Source organism: Bufo gargarizans, chromosome 3 (assembly GCF_014858855.1).
Source record: "Bufo gargarizans isolate SCDJY-AF-19 chromosome 3, ASM1485885v1, whole genome shotgun sequence".
Lineage (NCBI taxonomy): Eukaryota > Metazoa > Chordata > Amphibia > Anura > Bufonidae > Bufo > Bufo gargarizans.
The window spans coordinates 43,149,486-43,172,576 of record NC_058082.1 but is presented as its reverse complement, the minus strand read 5'-3'; the positions used below and the strand labels follow the sequence as shown (position 1 = coordinate 43,172,576).

General features: G+C 45.2%; 1 protein-coding gene across 1 annotated transcript in view; it reads left to right on the top strand.

Moving 5' to 3' along the window:
• The window catches only part of RSF1 (remodeling and spacing factor 1), a 28,126-nt gene extending 12,729 nt beyond the window's left edge, over nucleotides 1-15,397 (top strand). The window contains 13 exon segments of the mRNA XM_044285105.1: nucleotides 290-432; nucleotides 1,294-1,372; nucleotides 1,374-3,108; nucleotides 4,314-4,511; nucleotides 5,303-5,407; nucleotides 6,429-6,508; nucleotides 8,784-8,838; nucleotides 8,911-9,017; nucleotides 9,791-9,861; nucleotides 10,032-10,242; nucleotides 10,325-10,539; nucleotides 11,775-11,972; nucleotides 13,735-15,397. Coding sequence (XP_044141040.1) covers nucleotides 290-432; nucleotides 1,294-1,372; nucleotides 1,374-3,108; nucleotides 4,314-4,511; nucleotides 5,303-5,407; nucleotides 6,429-6,508; nucleotides 8,784-8,838; nucleotides 8,911-9,017; nucleotides 9,791-9,861; nucleotides 10,032-10,242; nucleotides 10,325-10,539; nucleotides 11,775-11,972; nucleotides 13,735-14,324 — 3,787 coding nt within the window. The 3' untranslated portion in view covers nucleotides 14,325-15,397.
• The last annotated feature ends 7,694 nt before the right edge of the window (nucleotides 15,398-23,091 follow it).

Genomic DNA, 23,091 nt, shown 5'->3' with positions numbered 1-23,091 from the left:
GTAATGTAATGTATGTACACAGTGACTCCACCAGCAGAATAGTAAGTGCAGCTCTGAAGTATAATACAGGATGTAACTCAGGATCAGTACAGGATAAGTAATGTAATGTATGTACACAGTGACTGCACCAGCAGAATAGTAAGTGCAGCTCTGAAGTATAACACAGGATCAGTACAGGATAAGTAACGTAATGTATGTATTTACACAGTGACTCCACCAGCGGAATAATAAGTGCAGCTCTGAAGTATAATGCATGCTATAACTCTGCATTGTTAATGGTTCTGTTTAGGTCCAGAAATGATTTAGCACAGATCCTGGAACTTCTGAAAGCACAAATAGACCCTGCATTACTGAAGAAATCTGAACCAGAAGAAAATTCATCTCAAAATTCCAATCCAGGAGAGGAAGATGTTCGGAAAGAAGAGGATGGGGGTATGTGTCATTTGTGTCTCAGTAATAACTACCGCATGAAGCTGGGGAGCGGCTTTCACTGTAACGACATAGGGACGTGGAACCAGCTGAGCGTCAGTCACTTCTGGACCACCCTGTCTAGGATATTGACTACTAGAAATATCTAAAAAGGCTCTTGGTGCTTATTACCGCTACACTACCAGCATGTGTATTGTAACGTCATCATGACAACCCTTCCTGTCAGTGTTGCAATGTCGTAGATGCTTATAGCAGACCCTGAAATGAGGCTACTATAAACCACTTCAACAGGGTCTCATGTCAGGCTTCTCTCCCCTGAAAGCAAAACAACCCTGGTTTCCCCCAGTATCTGCTGTTGGGGTGGAGAGTACAGGTATGGAAGTCCGGACGTCCCCTTCAAACACATTAGAAGGTCAGCTGGTCCTGCCAGAATTGTCAGGTTGGGCCAACAGTCATCTAATATTTATGACAAGCTTTAAACCGGGTCTGTACATGTCAGACCTACAGGCCTTGATGACTCCTCACTCTCCCTTGAGTAACCACTTGTATACCATGGTATCTAAGGAGTTAAATGGCCAGGATAGGAGTTGCAGCTGATACCTGCTATTGCTGGGCACTCAGCTCCTGAGCCCATGCCATCCCTGCATTGAACATTTCCTAGCCAGCGCTGTAATTGTTTGGTGCAGGGCAGGACTGGGTTAACATCCTGTTCGTGTAATGCATTGACGTGTGGGGTCCACTAGAGTAAGAGAGCACCTCTGCTTTTTATAGATGGTTTGGTCGGAGGGTCTGATAAGGTATTTTAAAATAGCTTTTCCAAACCGGACAGTCCTTTTAATTTCATGATGTTTCCTTCTCCTTTAGAAAAACCTGCACAAGACGTTGAAATGAATGAGAAGCCGGATGTGGTGAACAAGCAAACGAGCGACTCTTCAACAGAGAACGTCAGCAGCTGCAAAACCGGTGGAGAAAAACCCCCTGAAAACGAGCAGCGAAATAAAAATTGAACTTTCCTCAGACACAGAAGAAGGGAAACCAACCGCCAAAGAAAAAGACTCCTTCAAGGAGAACATCAGACCTGTGAAATCGGAGATTAAGGAAGAGAAGACGGAACTGAAAGACTCGAAGGAATCCAAAGGAAGCTCCGAGAAGACCCCTTCACCCCAAGACCCTGAGCGCACAGAAGTTTCCGTCATCGTCAAGCGTACAGAAGAACACGCAGAAAAGCCCTTGGAGGACACAGAGAGACTGAAGAATGACCAGCAGGCGAAGATCCCATTGAAGAAACGGGAACTCAAGCTAACCGAAGACTTTGACAGCTCGGTTAAAGCGGCGATCTGCAAGTCAAAAACTCCCACAAAAGAGCTGCTACAGAAGGAGGAGGGGAAGTTAGAGGACGGTACGAAAACTTCTGCTGATGGGAAGCAACTGGTCAACGGAGAAGTGAGCAGTGATAAAGTACACAAAGCAAAGGTAGACCAGGCCGAGGACGGCACCGGTGCTCAGAGAGAATCCGTTATCGAGTGCACCAAGGATGAGAACAGTGTTACATCTGAGCAGAGAAATTCAAGTGTTATAAAGAGTTTACAAGAACTTAAGGAGAACGGCAAAACCAATCTCGTAGATGGACTGGAGAAAAGTGTCACAGACCTCAGCAACGACCGGCGTACACCTCCTGTGCAGGGATCTTCTCTGAAAGTGTCCTCAACGTTAGAATCAACTGAAGGGGACTCGAGGAAAAAGAGCATAGGGCCGAAAGTGGATGATGACAAAAAGAAACTAGACTCTGAGAAAGAAAAGCCAGCTGAGAAGACAGATTCCAAAAAAGACACAAGTAAATCCGAGACCGTCAAGGAGCCTAACATTGTGGCTGAGACCAAGGATGAGAAAAAAGAGTCACAGACGACAGAGCAAAGTGTGCCAGATGAAAAAGTTGAAGAGCTTGAAGACAGTGGCAGCAAAGCGCCTGAAGCAAAGGTGAAAGATGGAAAAGCTAAAGCCACAAAAGCAAAATTGCCAGTATCCAAAAAATCTTCCACCGGGAATTCTGCAGCCAAGAAGGAGAAACCCAGTAAAGAACCAGAGAAACCCGACAAAGAGCAGCCGGAGTCTACGGAGAAAGCCAAAACTGATGAGAAGCACTCGGACACAGTAAAGGAGAAGAAATCATTCCCTTTGAGGAGCAAACGTAAGACTGCTGGGAAGGAGAGCGAAGCTTCAGAGTCTAAAGGTGCAGATGGTGAGAAACCTGAGGCGGCTGCAGAAGAAGATCAGGAGAAAACCTCAGAGAAGCAGTCGCTGGTCTCGAGAAATAAAAATAAGCTGAAAGCAATTCCAGAAGAGGAGAACAGCGGCTCAGAGGGTAAGGAGATGACGTCAGAGCGGCAGAAGGATGGCATAAAACTGACCATCCGGATCTCCAACAAGAGGAGGATGCCAGAGCTGCCCGTGGAAAACGTGGCCGCGGAAGACGTGGAGGATGCAGAGATGGAGGAAAACATTGGAAGGAGGCTGAGGCGGTCTCCTCGGATATCCCGACCGTCTGTGAAGGTTGTGGAAGTTAAAGTTCGCAAACCTGAGAAGAAACAGAGTGAAGATGAAGGATCCCCTCCTCCTGCCAAACCAGAAAAGGAAGAAGAGAAGAAATCTGAAAAAGAAGCAATCCAGAAAACAAAGAAGGTAAGTTACCCAGGAGCTGTTGCTTCAAGGATATGTTAGATTTTGCAAACAAATTTACAACTAGTCTGGATTAAAAAAAAATATATATATATAATTCCACTATTTTGTGTATTCAGCTTTTTTTGCAGAGCTACATTCATTTAACGCCATGCATGTCCACTCTTTAAAGATGGCAGCTAACGTCTGCGATTGGCAATAATGTGAATAGCAGACATTTAACCTCTCAGATGCCATGGTCAGTTGTGACCACGACATCTGTGGCGGATTTCCCCCGGAGCGCTGCACTCCACAGGCCTGAACGGCTTCTCTGCGCTGAGATTGGGGAAGCCAATTCTTAGTGGTTATAAGCCGGAGCCTGTACGAGACAACCAAGGCTAGCACAGGTATATTCCGTTGTAGGCCTGCAGGTGGCACTACCGCATTGTAATATCCTGAATTTCCCATACACTAATGTATTAAATCACATTAGTGTATAGAAAAAGCCCCCCCCCCCCAAAAAAAACAAACAAACCTCCTTTCCCCATAATAAAAAGAAATAATAAAAAATAAAGATCATTTGCACCGCTGTGTCCCAAAATGCCTAAACTATTAAAATATAAATGTATTTATTCCATACAGTGAACACCATAACGGGAAAAATCTTTTTTTGACTATTCGCTGTTTTTTAATCTCTAATCCCCCCCAAAAATTGAATTAAAAGGGGTTTAGAATACGGCAATGATTATGTAGTATTGTTATAATGGTACTGACCCAGAGAATGAAGGTCACTGGTCAGTTTTACCCCATAGGGAACAAAACCCATTAAACTGCCGGAATTTAATATATATATTTTTTTTTCGGCTTCCCACTACATCATAGGCAACATTAAATCACGCCATTGGAAAGTACAACTTTTCCCTAAAAAAAACAACAACCCCTCCTATGGGTATGCAAGCGGAAAAATAAAAAAGTTATGGCTTCTTGAAGGCAGGGAGTGAAAAACGGAAAGGGTTAGACATATTGTAACTGATTCTCCAACCATGTGTTACTCCAGTACATGATCAGACTACACACCCTGTTGTAGTCTGTAACCATGGCGACTAATAGGTCCTCATAGTTGCTGTATACGCGTAGCTTATTCATCCAGACTTTGTTGGTTTGACTGCTGTGAATGGCGTTCTTATTCAGAGTGTGGGGGTGTACTTATCATTATAACGACTACACAGAAATCCAGACCAAGGCGAAGAGCCCGCTGGACCAGCTCCCGTTCTCGGCGCAAACGCAAATCCTCCAGCGAAGAGGAAACGGAGGAGTCCGATAGCGAGGAGGATTCGGAGCAGGGTTCAGAAGAGAAGGAAGATGGCGCTCCAGGGGAGGATGATGAACCGTGCAAGAAATGTAGCCTTCCCAACCACCCCGAGCTGGTAAGGGTCGTCTATCCCGCAACATGTGACGTAGTCCTAAATGACGAGGATGGTAGCGGGGGACAAATATTCTCTTAAAGGGGGTTTTTCACCAGGAAATTTACTTTCAAACCAGGTACAGGGCCAGGCGAGAACCTGGCCCTGTCAATAAAGGGGAGGGAGGTGCTGATGGAGGAGCAAGGATGCACAGGGTGACTTGGCCCCGCCCTCGGTGCACTTAACTGCTCATTTACATATGGATTGATATTACTTGCCCTCCAGAATAGTGAAAGGTATGATCACATTCATCTGAGCTAGCCCTACAAGGCATTGTGCCTGGTTTATCAGTGAACTTCCTGCTGACAGGTTCTCTTTAACCCCTTCCCATCATGTGCCATACATGACATATTTTTTATTAGAACTGCAGTGTTCTCTTTCAATGGCATTTTGTTTAACTCGCTTTCTGGTGTTAAAATAAAAAAAAAAATATATATATATATATATATATATATATATATATATATATATATATATATATATATATATATATATATATATATATATATATATATATATATATATATAGTTTTTACTAGTTTTTTGTTAATACTGTATCTTCAGGGTCATAGAAAAAAAAAAGCACCGTATTTAAGATTAAAAGTAGCAAACATGCAAGAAAAAGGTCTCGGGGCCCCGTGTTTTCTGCCGTTAGTTCCATGTGAACATGCCCTGGTTCCCAGCGTATTGGACTGATCTGAGGGTCTCTTCACATCCTTTAGTTGCATTGTGATTTATGTCTTTTTCCTCCCCAGATTCTGCTGTGTGACTCCTGTGACAGCGGGTACCATACAGCCTGCCTCCGGCCGCCTCTGATGATAATTCCTGATGGAGAATGGTTTTGCCCACCGTGCCAACACGTACGTAGCTGACCTATCCCATCTAAATACACGACCGTCCTTTTTAGGTCCCACATTATTTGCAAATTTCATAAAATACTGTATCTTTATAGACGTTACAGCTCCCAGATTTTGACATTGAATGTATAAACCATAAGCAGTGAGGTGACCAGGCATATTGTCTATGCTTGTTTTAGTGGATGTGCCATTTGTGTACCAGCTGCCATCTTCATTCCTTGCTCCTCTCTGTAAATGGTCGTGCTGATGTAGCCTACATTTCCCATCATGCCCCTGGCTTTGCACAGACAGAGGGGGCTCTGTTTTGAGCGTCCAGTGATAGACCACACAGAATTGCTGTTCACTAACTCCCTTGGCAGAGTCTGAATGTGATGCAGCTTCAGCCCGTCTCTCCTGCCTCCTGCTTGTGATAAGTTTCTCCCTGTCGGGCTTAAGGGAATGGATACAGAGAATTGTGCGACCTGCTGTCGTGTGGCATTTTTGAACCGTGTTTTGGCAGTGAAAACACAGCCAATTTCCATTATAGTCAATGGATGAAAAGTTGCATGCGACCTGCAACACAAAATTCAGCATGCCTGTATTTTTGTCGACTGTTGCAGCATTTCCGATTCCTTTCACAGTGATTACATGATGTGACACGTCACCGTGTAGCTGTACCCTTACTAGTAGGAGGCAGGGGGAAAGCAGAGTGAAGCTGCATCTCCTAGGAGTACACTGGAGGTTCTGCGCACAGCACTCCCAGACAGCATAGCCAATGTCAGTCACCAGAGATTTAGGACTTTACTGTCCATACTATAACTGGCCTCACTCACTAGATCTCTCTGGGTCCTTTTATATAAGGCAGAAATGATCTCTTCAGCAGCGCTTCATGCACTGAGGGACCAGGGGCTGGAGCTTGACATGTGCGGATCCTGAAATTTTGTCACTGTCCTTCGTGCATGTCAAGCTAGGTGCCACCTAGTAGCGAGAAATACTGCATCAATCCCCAGGAGCAATTTATCAATGTCATCTTTTCCTGCTACAGAAATTACTGTGCGAGAAGCTTGAGGAGCAGTTACTGAATCTAGATGTCGTCCTAAAGAAGAAAGAGCGAGCGGAGAGAAGGTAGAGCGCCCCTTTACTGTTACGGGGTTGTCAATTGTACTTTGTCACTATGTAATGCTATTTGTCTCACTTCAGCAAATGGTATGTATCATGTAAAGAAAGTTAATACAAGCCACTTACTAATGTATTGTGATTGTCCATATTGCCTCCTGTGCTGGCTGGATTGACATTGTATACTGCTCGTTTCCATGGTTACAACCACCCTGCAATACAACAGTGGTGGTCGTGCTTGCACACTATAGGAAAAAGTGCCGGCCTCTCTGATGTTTGGGTCTGTGGGAGTGGGTGTAGGCCAGTGCTTTTTCCTACACTGTGCCAGCACGGCCACCGCTAAAGGGTTGCAGTGTGTTCGTAACCATGGAAACGAGCAGCGTATAATGTGGCCAAAAAAATTAATTCAGCCAGCGAAGGAAGCAATATGGACAATCACAATACATTAGTAAGTGGCTTGTATTAACTTTCTCTACATGATAAATGCCACTTACTGAAGTGAGAGACAACCCCTTTAAGGTGGATGTGTTTAGCTGTGCCTCCATTTCTGAGGTCAGATGGTTAAAAAGGGGTCAGAGGGCGCAGTGAAGCTCTGGGTGCAGAAAGTTATTAAGTATTACTATTAATTGTCCTGTGGTAGGGTGTCATAAAACATCCGAGGGTGACATGTAAAAATGTCACTGCACCCTCCGACAACCTTCCAACATTGTGCCCACAGAAGAATAGCACAACATAAGACAAATTTTGGACACTATTCACATAGCGTGCAGCTCTGGAGTATAATACAGGATGTAACTCAGGATCAGTACAGGAGAAGTAATGTATGTACACAGTGACTGCACCAGCAGAATAGTGAGTGCAGCTCTGGAGTATAGTACAGGATAAGTAATGTAATGTATGTACACAGGGACTCCACCAGCAGAATAGTGAGTGCAGCTCTGGAGTATAATACAGGATGTAACTCAGGATCAGTACAGGATAAGTAATGTAATGTATGTACACAGTGACTCCACCAGCAGAATAGTGAGTGCAGCTCTGGAGTATAATACAGGATGTAACTCAGGATCAGTACAGGATAAGTAATGTAATGTATGTACACAGTGAGTGCACCAGCAGAATAGTGAGTGCAGCTCTGGAGTATAATACAGGATGTAACTCAGGATCAGTACAGGATAAGTAATGTAATGTATGTACACAGTGACTCCACCAGCAGAATAGTGAGTGCAGCTCTGGAGTATAATACAGGATGTAACTCAGGATCAGTACAGGATAAGTAATGTAATGTATGTACACAGTGACTGCACCAGCAGAATAGTGAGTGCAGCTCTGGCGTATAATACAGGATGTAACTCAGGATCAGTACAGGATAAGTAATGTATGTACACAGTGACTCCACCAGCAGAATAGTGAGTGCAGCTCTGGCGTATAATACAGGATGTAACTCAGGATCAGTACAGGATAAGTAATGTATGTACACAGTGACTCCACCAGCAGAATAGTGAGTGCAGCTCTGGAGTATAATACAGGATGTAACTCAGGATCAGTACAGGATAAGTAATGTAATGTATGTACACAGTGACTCCACCTTTAAAGGGGTATTCCACTTGTTTCATGTTATCTTTTATCCTGTGGATAGGGGATATCTATTAGATGAGTGGGGATTCTACTATTGGGACTCCAACCGATCACGAGAACGGGGGCCCTGTACCCCCTGAAATGAACGGAGTGGCGGGTCGCACATGCGCGTGGCGGCTCCAGTCGTTTCTATGGGAATATTGGATATTGGGCAGACTAGATGGGCCAAATGGTTCTTATCTGCTGACACATTCTATGTTTCTATATAGCTGAGCGCTGTATTTGGCTGTCTCGGAACGCCCATAAAAATTAATGGAGTGGCCACACGCATGTGCGACTGGCCGTTCCGTTTGTTTCAAGGAGGCTGCAGGGGCTATGGGGACCCTGTTCTTGTGATTGGTGACAGTGCCAGCGGTAGGACCGCCACCGATCTAATAGGTACCCCCTATCCTGTGGGATATAGGCTGTTTGTGGTCAATGTAATTGCCCTTTAAGAAATATGTTGCCCTTTTCGAGAGGCCCCTCTGTAGGATATACCTTGTGTTGAGAGCAGATGTTTATGGTCCTCGGCACACTGTGACAGCCTCTATTCGTTCTCGGATCAATATTCTGCTCTGTATTACCAGAACTCCATGTTTATTCCCTTGCTCATCAGTTGATTATATGATGCGTGTCTAATTAGTTTTTTCCGTATTTTCTTGTTTGTCAGGAAAGAGCGTTTGGTTTATGTCGGAATCAGTATTGAGAACATCATCCCCACCCAAGTAAGTTTTCTCTTCACATCGTGGTGTGTGCCGCATGTTGGATCAGTCGGGAAAATAGCCTTTATGTTTCAGGAAGCAGAGGAACTGTCGGAGGTACAAGAGAAGGCTGAGAAGAAGAAGAAAAAGTCTAAGCCCTTGGAGAGGAGGTCGACGAGAGCCCGGAAGTTCATCAGCTACAGGTAACAGAACCCGGGCCCCCTCCTTTATGGATTCTACTCCACCTAACGTAAACCACTATATAAAATGCTATAATGAGTTTAGCTGTTATTTTCATATGTCCCCATAGATGTCACATTGAATTTTGGGGACATTAAAGGGGTTATCCGAGACAAAAAAATACCCCCCATATGCCCGGGCCCCTCACACTGATTCTACTTACCTGGCTTCCTGCACCGCTCCAGGTCCTCCCTAGCGTCACGCCTAGCATTGCAGGTGATGCTAAGGAGTCTCGTCCCCGTCACCGCCTGCCATTGGCCCTCCTCCCCGACACCGGTTTTCACAGGGAGAAGCAGAGGCAGAGGTAAGTAGAATCCGTGTGAGGGGCATGGACATATAGGGGGCATTTTTTTGTCTTAGATAACCCCTTTAACTCTTGAATATTTTTTGCAGTTTTCCTTTAACTGGGGCATCTGAAGGATCCCCAAATACAAGTGGAAAACTGCTTCCTTGGTGATGTCAGTAAGACCCAGGAATATTGCCATGGGGGTGGGGGGTGAACCTGACATCACATGATGGCTAGGCGCAATCCAGGGGGTGGCATTGTGGCTTCTTGTATTTCTGACGTATTGTTCATTGAGTGCTCTGCGTACTGAAGTGACTTACAGATGGATGTCTATATTGATGACCTGCAAGCTGCGGGTTGCCTCCTTAGTGGCTTTTGGTGCCCATTGTAATTGGCATGTTTTGCCTGCAGCACTTTCATCACCATACATTAAGGCTTCTGCTCTCACAGGTTTGATGAATTCGATGAGGCGATCGATGAAGCGATAGAAGATGACATCAGGGATGCAGATGGAGAAGGCAGTGAGTCATTTTCAGTCCTGGCGGTAGTAGCCCCTAAAGTAATGGGGTACAAATGTGAATAATGTCACATACGGAAACGGCCCCGTCCCCCTTGTTCTGGATCCTGAGCTCACGTTTATGTTGACTTAATTTGTTCAGTAATGTATTTTGTGTGTTTCTCCTTATAAAAGGCGGTGGCAGAGGAAAGGACATGGCTAACATCACTGGCCACCGTGGCAAAGACATATCCACCATCTTGGAGGGAGAAAGGGAAGAAGGGAAGCGCCCTCAGAGGGCAGCAGCAGTCACACGACGCAAGAAGCGGCGACGATTAAATGACCTCGACAGTGATAGCAATCTGGATGAAGAGGAGAGTGAGGACGAGTTCCGGATCAGTGAAGGGTGAGTCCATCTTCAGCCTTCCTCCTCACCGCCCTGGTGTCTGACACTTGAGCCCCCCCCCTTTTAAAATCCATGTTTGTAGCTCTCAGGATGAATTTGTCATATCTGATGAGAACGTAGAAGACAGCGATGAAGACCAGCAGTCTAATGACAGCGATTTTGGTGCTCGCCGACCGCGCCGGCACTACAGCCGACCAATGAGGCAGAGTAGGCGAATAAAGAGGCGCAGTGTCCGGAGGAGGTACTCTGATGATGACGAGGATGATGATAACTCTGAAGATGAGAGCCAGGCATCTGGTAATACTTTCTATACTACTGCTATTTTCTGTATCCTGAATTAGCAGTTTACACCATGAGCATAATGCAAGGCTTGTTAAAAACCCATGTCCACCTTTTAACACCATTACTTATCCTGTATTATACTCCAGAGCTGCACTCCCTATTCTGCTGGTGGAAATAGAGCAGCACTCACGGACCTCGTGACCACACTGGAATGCAGCAGCCGAGCCACGACCGCAGATCCTCAGCGGTCCAACGAGTAGTGTACAAAAGGAGGCAACGGCAGCATCTTCAGTGAATTCTTTATTGGACAAGCTTCATGGAATGTGTGCCATAAAACCAGCCAGGCTTGATGAAGGCTACTATGTAAGCGAAACGTTGCTGTCTGGTTTTATGGCACACCTTCTGTGAAGCTCGTCCAATAAAGAATTCACTGAAGATGCGGCTCTGGAGTATAATACAGGATGTAACTCAGGATCGGTACAGGATAAGTAATGTATGTACACAGTGACTGCACCAGCAGAATAGTGAGTACAGCTCTGGAGTATAATACAGGATGTAACTCAGGATCGGTACAGGATAAGTAATGTATGTACACAGTGACTGCACCAGCAGAATAGTGAGTGCAGCTCTGGAGTATAATACAGGATGTCACTCAGGATCAGTACAGGATAAGTAATGTATATACACAGTGACTTCACCAGCAGAATAGTGAGTGCAGCTCTGGAGTATAATACAGGATGTAACTCAGGATCAGTACAGGATAAGTAATGTATGTATATAGTGACTGCAGCAGCAGAATAGCGAGTGCAGCTCTTATATGTATTATACTCCAGAGCTGCACTCACTGTTCTGCTGGTGGAGTTACTGTGTACATACATTACATTACTTATCCTGTACTGATCCTGAGTTACATCCTGTATTATACTCCAGAGCTGCACTCACTATTCTGCTGGTGCAGTCACTGTGTACATACATTACATTACTTATCCTGTACTGATCCTGAGTTACATCCTGTATTATACTCCAGAGCTGCACTCACTGTTCTCCTGGTTGGCATTGGAAACGGCCATAAAGAGTTAATTATTACTGGATCACATGACTGTAGAGCACCCAAGTCTCTGTTTTACATATGTACACGACCGTTCTGAACTGTGTTGATCCCCCTGGGTAATATCCGAGTAGGCCGGCTGAATTTTGCCCTCTGATGTGAGGCTAGGTGAGCCACTTACCTCTTCTGTGTCTGGCTGCAGAGACTGATAACAGCAGTGATTACAGTGATGACTACCTGGACACCCGGCGGAGGAGATCGCGGAGGAACCAGAAGCGGCAGGTCAACTATAGGGAAGACACGGAGAGCGACGGTTCTCAGAAACGAGGGGCTCGCCCCGGACGAGGGAAAGAGATGAGACGAGTCCTTAAAAGAAGATTTTCCAGCTCAGAAAGCAATGGTGGGTTTCTGACTCCCTGGGCTATGCACAAAGGGCCTATAGAACCATCTACACTTCTGTCTCTCCAGTGTCTGCGGCAATCGGTACACTTCCTCAGGTTACAATATTAATCGCTTCTGGGATGGGAAGCGTAAGGTAAAATCATTGAGTCCATAACTATGGAAAACTGGTGCACCGGTTGTAAAGCCAGTAATGTCATCCTAAGGGAAGAGAAAATGAAGATGTAAAGGGAATGTTTCACCATTAACATTTTAGGTTAAACATTTTTTTTATTTTTTTTTGAATTGTTCCATGTCACTATATATATAAAATGTATATAATCCTGCAATTTTCACACTGGCCAGGAGCCACATGGACAATACAAACAATGGACAGGAAGGGACCTCATTGACCTCTATAGGAGAGTGCTCAGTGACCCGTGCAGAGGTCGGGAGGGAGCTGATGAGCTGTGATCTCCCCTATTGTGAATGGTGGATCCTGTATTATCCATATAGAGGTGTTACAGTGGATTTAGACGGGAAGGAACATTCCTGCGAACGCTCGTTCCTGACAATCTGCCAGTCTAAATGTGCCGCGATGAACGAACCAAACGCTGGTTCATCAGTTGATCCTGTGCGTGCAGGTGACTAAATAATCGTTTTTGGGCAGCAGATCGTCTGAACAGAGATCTGCTGCCCAGACACAATGGAGCTGTATGAGGACGAGCGATCGCCATCCCTCAACCTCATACTGTGGAGGAGATCACTGCATGTAAATGCTGCTCTTCACTCCCACTGAACGAGCAGCTGAGCGCTCCTTCCCGACAATCTGCTGCTCGTCTAAATCCACCTTAACTTGTCATTGTAATCTTGCCTGTGGTGATAATGGTGACTAAAAAGTTACCTGTACAGAACAGGAAATCATAACTTATTATTGGACATAGCGGCCAGTGTGAAAATTGCAGGATTATATAATTTTTTATTTTTTTTTAAAGCTATGCCTAAAGAAAAACTCATCGAAAATGAAAAAAAAAAGAAGAAACTTGAGCCCATTTTCTGATGACATTCCCTTTAAGAAAAATAAGCAGATGATTAATACAGATAAAGCAAGTCCTTACCTCTAGCAGTGAGGAGTAAATCCCTTTCTATGATGAGGGCAGGAGCTTCTTCGGGGTCCTGTATAGCACACAGTGCTTTAGAAAAAATAAAATGGGGCCGCCCTCATCTAAATGAGCTTGTGCTCTAAAGAATCCTTTCTATGGCCTGGTGCCCAGAAGTGAACGGCACATTCCACGAGGCCGCACCAAAGCTTTGTAAAATGTTATGTCTGTGTCGTGTGAGTCCATACCTCTTTTAGGGTAGTTTCACACTAGCGGCATCCTTCTCCGGGGGAACAGCCTGCTGGATCCATGGTGCACTGTGCCGCCGGAAGTCCGTTCCGGCCGCAGCACGGCAAACATGTTGTAGTTTTATTCCAGCCGCCTCTCGGCATGTTCGCTGTGTTGCGGCCAGACCTCTGGCCCGCCCCGTTACAGTCAATGGGGCCGGAGCGGACTTGCGGCAGCACGGATCCGGCAGGATGTTCACCCGCCGGAACAGCCTGCCGGAGAAAGCTGCCGCTAGTGTGAAAGTAGCCTAAATACATGACTGTATTCTGATGGCCTTAGAAGTAGCTGATGGACCTTGTGCTGTTGGTCACCCAAATCCTTCTCCACAAGTGACTCTCCCCCCTAGGACATATGATGCATGTAGATTCTTCACCATTGTGCCGTTATGTCTTGCAGAAAGCGACTCTTCTGCTGCCTCGGACAACGAAAAGCCTCGAAAGGTGCGGAAGAACCTGCTGAGGAAACGCCTCAGGAGCTCTAACGATGAACTCTCAGATGAAGAGGAGGAGGAAAGGCCGGTGAGAAAGCGGCTAAACCGTATCGAGACGGACGACGAGGATGAAGAGGAAGGCGGCGATGCCAAAGTCTGCAGCAGCGACAAGCCGCCGGCAGAGGACAAGCCTCCAGCAGAGGATAAGCCTCCCGCCGCCAGCGTTGTCCCGGAAGTCCCCAAGAAGCCTTGCTACCGGATTGAGAGCGACGACGAGGATGACTTTGAAAATGTTACAAAAGATGGGAGCCCGTTGGACTACAGCTTGGTGGACTTACCTTCTGCTAATGGACAAAGCCCGGGAAAAACGATTGAGACTTTAATCGGGAAACCGAGCGAAAAAAGCGAAACCGCAAAGGACACTTCAGCCCCTGTCAGCCAGCCTTCCAACGGGATGGGGGGCGGCCAGGAGGCGGCGGGAGCCGAGGAGGACGAGGACGAACTATTGAGAGTAACTGATCTTGTGGATTATGTCTGTAACAGTGAACAGTTATAAGATTTCCACCTCTTCCTATTTTTGTGCTAATTTATTCCATCGTAGCTCATACCAGCCGGGCCAGTGACAAAACGCGGTTTTAAAAAAAAAAAAAAAAGAGGAAAAAAAAAATCCGACCCTCTTCACTACAAATTTTACCCTTTTCTAGAAGCGAACACTTGACCAGTTCTGCAGTCTTTCTGTGAAGTGACCAGTTTATGAACTTTCTGAAAAAAAAATTCTGTACATTTTTTCTTTTTTTTTTTAAACCATTTTCTCTCATTGCATTTGTTGTGTTCATGGGTAATTTCACTGACTGAAACCATTGGGAACGACAGAGAGAGAGAAAAACGTGACGGCGACTTGTGGTACCTGGAGGGAAACGGGCAAATAGGGCAAGGGGGGGGGGGGCGCGATATGCATTCCAGATGTCCCCAAAAAATAAAAAGAATTATTTTTGTTTAGGGAGGAAAATCTAAACTGAAAAAAAAAACCTAAAAACTGGGAAGAAAAGTGGGGGCGGGAGGGGAACGGGAAGAAGCACTTGATGCTTTTAGCTTTTTTCATATGAGATATATATTCTATTTAATTACTCAGTACTTAGGTTACGATACAGGCAGTTATAAATAATAAAAATTACCAATCTACTTTACCGTTGCTTTGTGAGTCTTAGCTATATGGTTGGTGACCCCCCCCACCCTCCCCAGTTTTTATTTTTTTTGTATACCTAGTGTAGATAATTCCACAGTGACCACAAGATGTATATTTAACCACTTCTGTGTCAGAAGGCCCTTATATAACACATTATGTCTCGAAATTTGCTGCTGTCATTTCTAAAGTTGATCCACGAAAAAAAAATGAATTTTTTTAAGACATAGAAAAGAAAAAAAAGAGAAATGTGCTGGTTCCAGTCTCCGTTTTCTTCCTTTTTTTTTTACTGCCACCTATAAGTGTTTAATGCCTTCAGATGTCGCTGGGGGTCTGGGCCTTGTGGACTTTTACAGTCGCCATCTGCGTCTTCTGGGGAGTGGACTTTGCGCTTCACTCCGCCGAGGTACACAAACAATGATTAAATACCGCTCTAGGCAAATCTACCAAAGGTGTGTGTGTGTGTGTGTATATATGTATAAAATGTATTTTTAATAGCGGCAGAATAAAAGCACACAGTGAAAATAAATATACAATAAAAATATTTACATTAAATATACCCTAGTAAAATAAATAAATATACAAAATATACAGTCTTCTAAATAGTAGATTCCAAATAAACCCTTTGTAATGGATACAATTATTATGGTGACCACAGTATATTTTCCCAAAATTTCCATTTGAAGGGCAAATATTAGTCTTTACAAGCTCGTATGAGCGTCATATGCTCGGACCTCCACGCAACAAAAATTGTGGATGTTCTAGAACAGGCATGCTCAACCTGCGGCCCTCCAGCTGCTGGAAAACTACAACTCCCATAATTCCCAGACAGCCTACAGCTATAAGCCTACAGAAGGACATGGTGGAGAGTTGTAGTTGTACAACAGCTGGAGGGCCGCAGGTTGGGCATCTCTGTTCTAGAAGTTCCATAAGAACGGTGATGTCCTCGGTGGAAGGAATAATATCTGTTGGCATATGCTCCATGTATTCCAGGTAAATATATAGAGACGTCACCAGCTCTGTAGAGTTCGGAGCAGTTTGTTAAAGGAAAAGTTTCACCAAAATTGTATTTGCCAGTTAAAATCAGATAGCGGCACCTATTTTATTCTGTTTCCTGAGGGGGCGGCCATCTTACCTGAGCTTTTCTTAACAGCATTTAGAAAGCATTAGGCTAGGGCTACACGACGACATGTCGCGCGACACAGTAGGGCACAACTACACTGCAACGTATTGTGCGACATTGATGTCAATTTTTATATGGTGTCGCTGTGCGACGCCAAAGACTATCATAAAAATTGTCAGGCGACAAAATGTCGTCGTGTAGCCCTAGCCTTAAGGAAACTACTTTACGGCAGCCCCATGGACTGTAGACACAATGGTCAGGAGGGGACCTCATTGACCTCTATAGGAGAGTGCTCTGTGACCCGTGCAGAGGTCGGGAGGGAGCTGATGAGCTGTGATATCACTTATTGTGAATGGAAGATCCTGTACACAGGTGATATCATTGCAGGCAGGATTAGAATGACAGATAAGCAGGTAACTGCGGTAAAGTGATTTGTACAGACCAAGAGCCTACTACTCTTAGTGGCCAGTGCGAAAACTGCAGAATTTATGGTTTTGTTTAAATAGAGTGACATGGAAAGTTTGAAAAAATAAAAATTATTTCAGAATATGTTAAAGGAATTTTCTGGGATTTTATACCTGATGACCAATCCTCTGGATAGGTCATCTGTATCTGATCAGCAGGGGTCCCGGGTCAGATGCTGATGACCTATACACAGCCTTCTCTCAGAGCACACAGCGCTGCACGTTGTATAGTGGCCGTGCTTGGTATTGCGCTCAGCCCCATTTACTTCAATGCGGCAGAGCTGCCCCTAGGCCATGTGGCTGATGAATGTGACATCGCTGGCCTAGAGAAAGCTGCGGCGCAACTGTGAATGCTGGTGCCTTCTCAAACAGCTGATCGGCGGGGGGTCCCAGATTGTCAGACCCCCCACCAATCAGATACTGTTGACCTATCCAGAGGAGGATAGGTCAACAGTTAAATACTACTGGAAAACCCCCATTCAACATAAAAAATGTGATTCGGGCTACTTTCACACATGCGGTTTGTGCAGATCCGTCATGGACGGCTCCGTTCAGATAATACAATCATTCAGAACGGATCCGTTTTTATTATCTGTAACATAGCCAAGACGGATCCGTCATGAACACCATTGAAAGTAAATGGGTACGATGAATCCGTTTTCTATTGTGCCAGATTGCATCAGTGAAAACGGATCCGTCCCCATTGACTTACATTGTGTGCCAGGACGGATCCGTTTGGCTCAGTTTCATCAGACGGACACCAAAACGCTGCAGGTAGCCTCCAGAGCGGAATGGTGACGGAATGGAGGAGGAACTGATGCATGCTGAGCGGATCCTTTTCCATTCAGAATGCATTAGGGCAAAACTGATCCGTTTTGGACCGCGTGTGAGAGCCCCGAACGGATCTCGCAAACGGAAACCAAAACGCCAGTGTGAAAGTAGCCTTAAACCATAGGTCATTTTCTGATGATGCGTTCGCTTTAAATACTTCTGTATCACACAGTTAGGGCTCATTCACACAACCGTATGGGTTTTTCAGTGTTTTGCGGGCCGATTTTGTTTTAGTTTCTGTTCCGTTTTTCCATATGGCATATACAGTAATTACATAGAAAAAAATTGGGCTGGGCATAACATTTTCAAAAGATGGTTCCGCAAAAGTGGAATGGATAAGGAAGACATATGGAGTACATTCCGTATGTGTTCCGTATTTTTTGCTGACCAATTGACTTGAATAGGAGCCACGGAATGTGATTTGTGGGCAATAATAGGACATGTTCTATCTTTGAATGGAAACAGAATGCATACGGAGTTTGCATTCCATATTTTTGGGTGGAACCATTGAAATGAATGGTTCTGTATACGGAACACGAAAAATGTTCATGTGAATGAGCCCTTATTTGGTTCCTTGCTGTATCCACAGCAGACTCTAGGGCAGGAGCTCAGGAAAGTCCATTCCTGTGTTACAGTCCCTGAATGATTGTAACCTAGATTTACGGAGGTTTGTTTTGTAGCATGCATAGGTTGGTATTTAGCCTGTCCCCCCTTCAGTAGCATTCACATCTTTAGCTATCTCTATTACTCATATGAGCTTATAACAGATATTTTGGGAAATATAAGACTCGCTAATATACTGTATTCACCATAAAATTGCATAAAGATAACTGTATCCATTTATGGATATGCAGCTGTGACCATGAATGTGCTAGTCTAAATGTTCTTCTATTGTATCCATTACTAAGGGATTTTTGGGAATCCACTATTTAGAGGACTGTATTGGGGTAATTTATTAACGTTTTAGACACCAGTCTTAATAACCCTGCGCTGGCGCTTGATTTGACTTGCTTAAATCTATGCCAACTCCCTTGCTGGTGTAGACTTAAAGGGCACCTGTCACCAGGATTGTGTGTATAGAGCTGAGGACATAGGTTGCTATATGGCCGCTAGCACATCCGCAATATCCAGTCCCCACAGCTCTGTGTGCTTTTATTGGGTAAAAAAAAAGCTATTTATACATATGCAAATTAAGCTGAGATGAGTCAGGGACAGGACTCATCCCAGGGTAATTTGCATATGTCTCAAATCTCTTTTTTTGACACAATAAAAGCACACAGAGCTATGGGGACTGGATATTGCGGATGTGCTAGCGGCCGATCTAGCAACCCTATGTCCTCAGCTCTATACACAATCCTGGTGACAGGTTCCCTTTAAGTCATTTTCTATGCCAAAAACAGGCATAGAAAATGATAAAACGAGACAGGCCGGCCTGCCCATGCCATGCCCCCTTTTTCTGCCACCTTGGAAAAGTGGGTAAAAGTCGCAGATTTGGCTGCAAATCCCCTTTGCGAAAGAGTACGCCAAAAAGTGGCATACTTCTCATCAAAAATGACCCTCTACATTTTGAATATTTATTTGCACATATCTGTGTGCAAATTAGGGTGTATTTTTAGTGTATATTTTTACTTTGTTTTTTTTTTTTATTAAAAATCCCACTATATATTACCCCTTTGGTAGATCTGCCTATGTCTACAGGGGGGGATTGTATTTTAGTAATTGATTAGTTATTTTTCTAGCTCAGTGCGCACTTATTTTTTGGGGGCATTTTTCACTATTCTGCATAACAGGCTATCCATCTATTTTTTATTTATTTTTTTTTGGGGGGGGTGTGTGTGCGCACCACTATATACTAGTTCAGGGATGCCCAACCTGTGCCCCTCCAGTTGTTGCAAAACTACAACTCCCAGCATGCCCAGATAGCCTACAGCAGGGCATTGTGGGAGTTGTAGTTTTACAACAGCTGGAGGGCTGCAGGTTGGGCATCCCTGTACTAGTTAATTGTGCATAGTGGGAGATGTAGTATTTTCCTATTGCCTGCTGTAAGTACAAGATCTCCCCTATGGCACTGCAACAAAGCAGGGTCTATACAGGGCAGCGGTCTGCAACCTGTGGCACTCCAGCTGGTTTAAGGATACAACTCCCACCATGCTCCACTCACTGTTAGGGCTCATGCACATGAACATATTTTCTTTCCGCTTCCGTTCCGGTTTTTTTGGCGGACTGTATGCGCAACCACTTCACTTCAATGGGGCTGTAGAAAATACGGAAGTTACTCCGTGTGCATTCTGTTTCCGTTTGTCCGCTCCACAAAAAAAGTAGTGCATGTCTTATTATTGTCCGCAAATCACAGTCTGAGGCCCCGTTCAAGTCAATGGGTCCGCAAAAAATACGGCATGCACATGGAACACATCCGTATTTTGCGGATCCATACTGTAGAAATGCTATGCCCAGTCCATATTGCTCATGTGTTTGGTGGTTAATAAATTACTGTTTCCGATCAGCAAAAAATGGATCAAATACGGAAACCATACGGATATGTTTTGTGCAATAACGGAACGGAAGAGGACTTAAATCGGAGAAGAAAAAAATAACTTGGCTACGGAACAATAGAACCGTGAAAAACGGACCGCAAAACAACAACGGTTGTGTGCATGCTGGGAGTTGTAGTTTTACCTCAGCTGGAGTGCTGCAGGTTACTGAGCTGGCAAAGGGAGAGGGCATGAAAATGAGAGAAGATAAAGCTGGTCATAGATGGCCAATTTTAAAATGGTTGTGTCGAGTGATTAACTCATCCCCTCCCCCCGATCATGAGGTCCTGTGCCCCCATATGAATGGAGCGCCTGGTTGCACATGCACGCTGTCCCTTCAGTTGTTCTCTATGGGACTGCTGGAGATAGAGTACCATCTGCCAGTCCCATAGGGATTCAATGGAGCAGCAACGCACATGCTTGACTGCCACTTCATACGAGGGGGACAGGGCCGCCGTTCTCATGACCGATGAGAGTCCTAGTTGTCACACGCTTATCCCTGAACTTTCTCCTGATTGTTGGCCATCGATGGGCCACGTTCTCCGAAGCAAACAACCAGTGTAAATGTGTTATAATATTAAATGTCATACCTATGGCTAATCTTAAAGGGGTTGTGCCGTTAGGACAGGCCCTGTTCCTGTGCTTAATTAGAATATATGTGAGGGAGGGGGATCCTATTCAGGACTCCTCTCAAAAAGCCAGAGCAGCTCTTCTGCTGGAGGACTCTGTCTGACCATGTATTATACAATGGGTGTCGTGTAATACCACATTTATCCTATAGGGGCTGCTGTGGGAAAATGTGCAGCAACCTGGAGCCTCCAATAGCAGGTGATTGCCTGGGGTTGTGTCTGCAGCAATGGATCCTCATTTAGTTGAGGGGTCGTCCAACTAAATAAATAAGCAGAAGTTTGATTGCAGCTCTGCAATAAGTTGCAGAATTAACCAACTTCAAAGCCTCATGCAGACGTCCGTGGAACACGGTCCGCGAGATACCGAAACTGGCATTGCAGGAGCGCACGGCGTCATTGGTTGCTATGACGCCGTGCGCTCCTGCAATGCCAGTCCGGTATCTCGCGGACCGTGTTCCACGGACGTCTGCATGAGGCGTAAGTCCGGGTTAAACATAAATGTATGCTCCAGCTCCTGCACAATATTGATGCGTAAGGGTGCACTAGGGTTCCTGTGATGCACCGGTTTGTCATAGCTGCATACGTAATCTGATTGGTCTCAGACGTGAGTCTAGAGAAGAGATCCTGGAGGAGTTGGGGGAGTGATGGATAATGGAGGCCGAGCGATGTCCGGTTTCTGCTTCCTGTGTGTATGAACCGAGCAAGTGTTAAGCCCCATTTACACGTGGGTGTGATGCATGTAGTGAACGCATGGCACCCGCACTGTATCCTGATCCGTTCACTTCAATGGGTCTGTGTGCACGAGCATTTTTATTTCACGCATCAGTTCTGCGTTACGTCAGAATCGCAGCATGTTCTACATTCTGCGTTTTTATCGCAGCCCTGGCCCCATAGAGGTGAATGGGGCCTCAGTGACAAACGTATTGCGTCCAGATGTAATGCGTTTTCCACTGATGGTAGCTAGGAGAGGTTGTTTGGAAATCTAAAGTTGTTTTTTTTTTCGAGCATGTGAAAAACGCATCAACACTGATCGCACCCGCGCGGAAAAAACTGAAACACTGAACGCAATCGCAGACAAAACTTGAGTTTCACTGAACGCATCTTGACAGAATCCGTATCGTTTGTCAGAAAGAGGCCTTAGGTCCCTTTCACGTGAGCAATGTTTCCGCGCGGGTGTGATGCGAACGCATTGCGCCGGCACGGAATCCAGACCCATTTATTAATTTCAATGGGGCTGTGCACGTGTGCATTGGTTTTCACGCATCACTTGTGCGTTGCGTGAAAATCACAGCACTGTTCTATATTCTGCGATTTTCACGCAACACTGGCCCCATAGAAGTGAATGGAGCTGCGTGAAAATCGCATCCGCAAGCAAGTGCGGATGCGATGCGTTTTTCACGCATGGTTGCTAGGAGATATTGTTTGTATACATTCAGTATTTTATCACACGTGTGCACAACGCATTCAATTGCATTGCACCCGCGCGATAAAAACTGAACGCGATCGCAGGCAAAACTGAATGACTGCCTAGCGAAATCGCAGAGTTATCACTGAACGCATCTAGAACTAATCTGGACACACTTGTCTGCAAGGGGGCTTAGGCTTTGATTGTACAGTGGACTCCCACTGCCTTAAGGCTCACGCACATGGCCGTCGCCGTTTTTGTAGTCCTCAAATCAGATACCAGCTGTGTGCGTTCCGTATTTTGTGGAACATGATGTCCTAGCCCTCTACAGAACTGTCCTATCCTTATCTGTAAAACAGACAACTATAGGACATGGCAAAAAATGTGGATGGGATTCGGACAAAACACACGGTCATGTGTATAAGCCCTTAAAGGGGGTTATCCGGGATTGAAGACTTTGTTCCATTAGTACAAGACAGACATACATATAACATACATCCATGTCCTACCTTTTCCACATGTTTCTGAAGCCCTGTTTTCTTATAGGAAATTCTTTGCCGGAAGTGAAGTTTTCTTAGACTCGGTGACGTACCGGGTCCCTTGCAGGAGCGATAAAGCCTCTTCTTCCGGCTGCTCAGGGAGCCCAGTGATGTCACCGGCACTGATGGGCGGGATTTAGTGCTGCTCTAGCTAATAAAACATCTAGGGCAGCGCTAAAGCCCGCCCATCAGAGCCGGTGACGTCACCGAACACACTGCCGGGGTGGAAGCCTCCGCCCGGCAGTGTGTTACTGTAAACAAAAGAGCCTTTACCCTGCGCAATTAAGCGCAGCGCAAAGGAGAGCATCGGACCATGAACTGCTCCGATGCTCAAGTCAGGGGGGGCTGCCGGGGTGAAAATAGAGGTTTGTCTGGGTTCAGTTCTAAACCCGGACAACCCCTTTAAGGTGCATTCACATAATTGTAATTTGTGGTCTGCAAAACATGGATCCACAAAAAATAAGGATGACATCTGTGTTGCATCAGTTTTTTTTTTGAAGACCTATTGTAGCAATGCCTATTTTTGTCTGCAAAACGGAGAATAGAACATGTTCCATCTTTTCATAAACACTGTTAAGGAATTCTGAGTTAGTAAGGGGGGGGGGGGGGGGGGGTCCG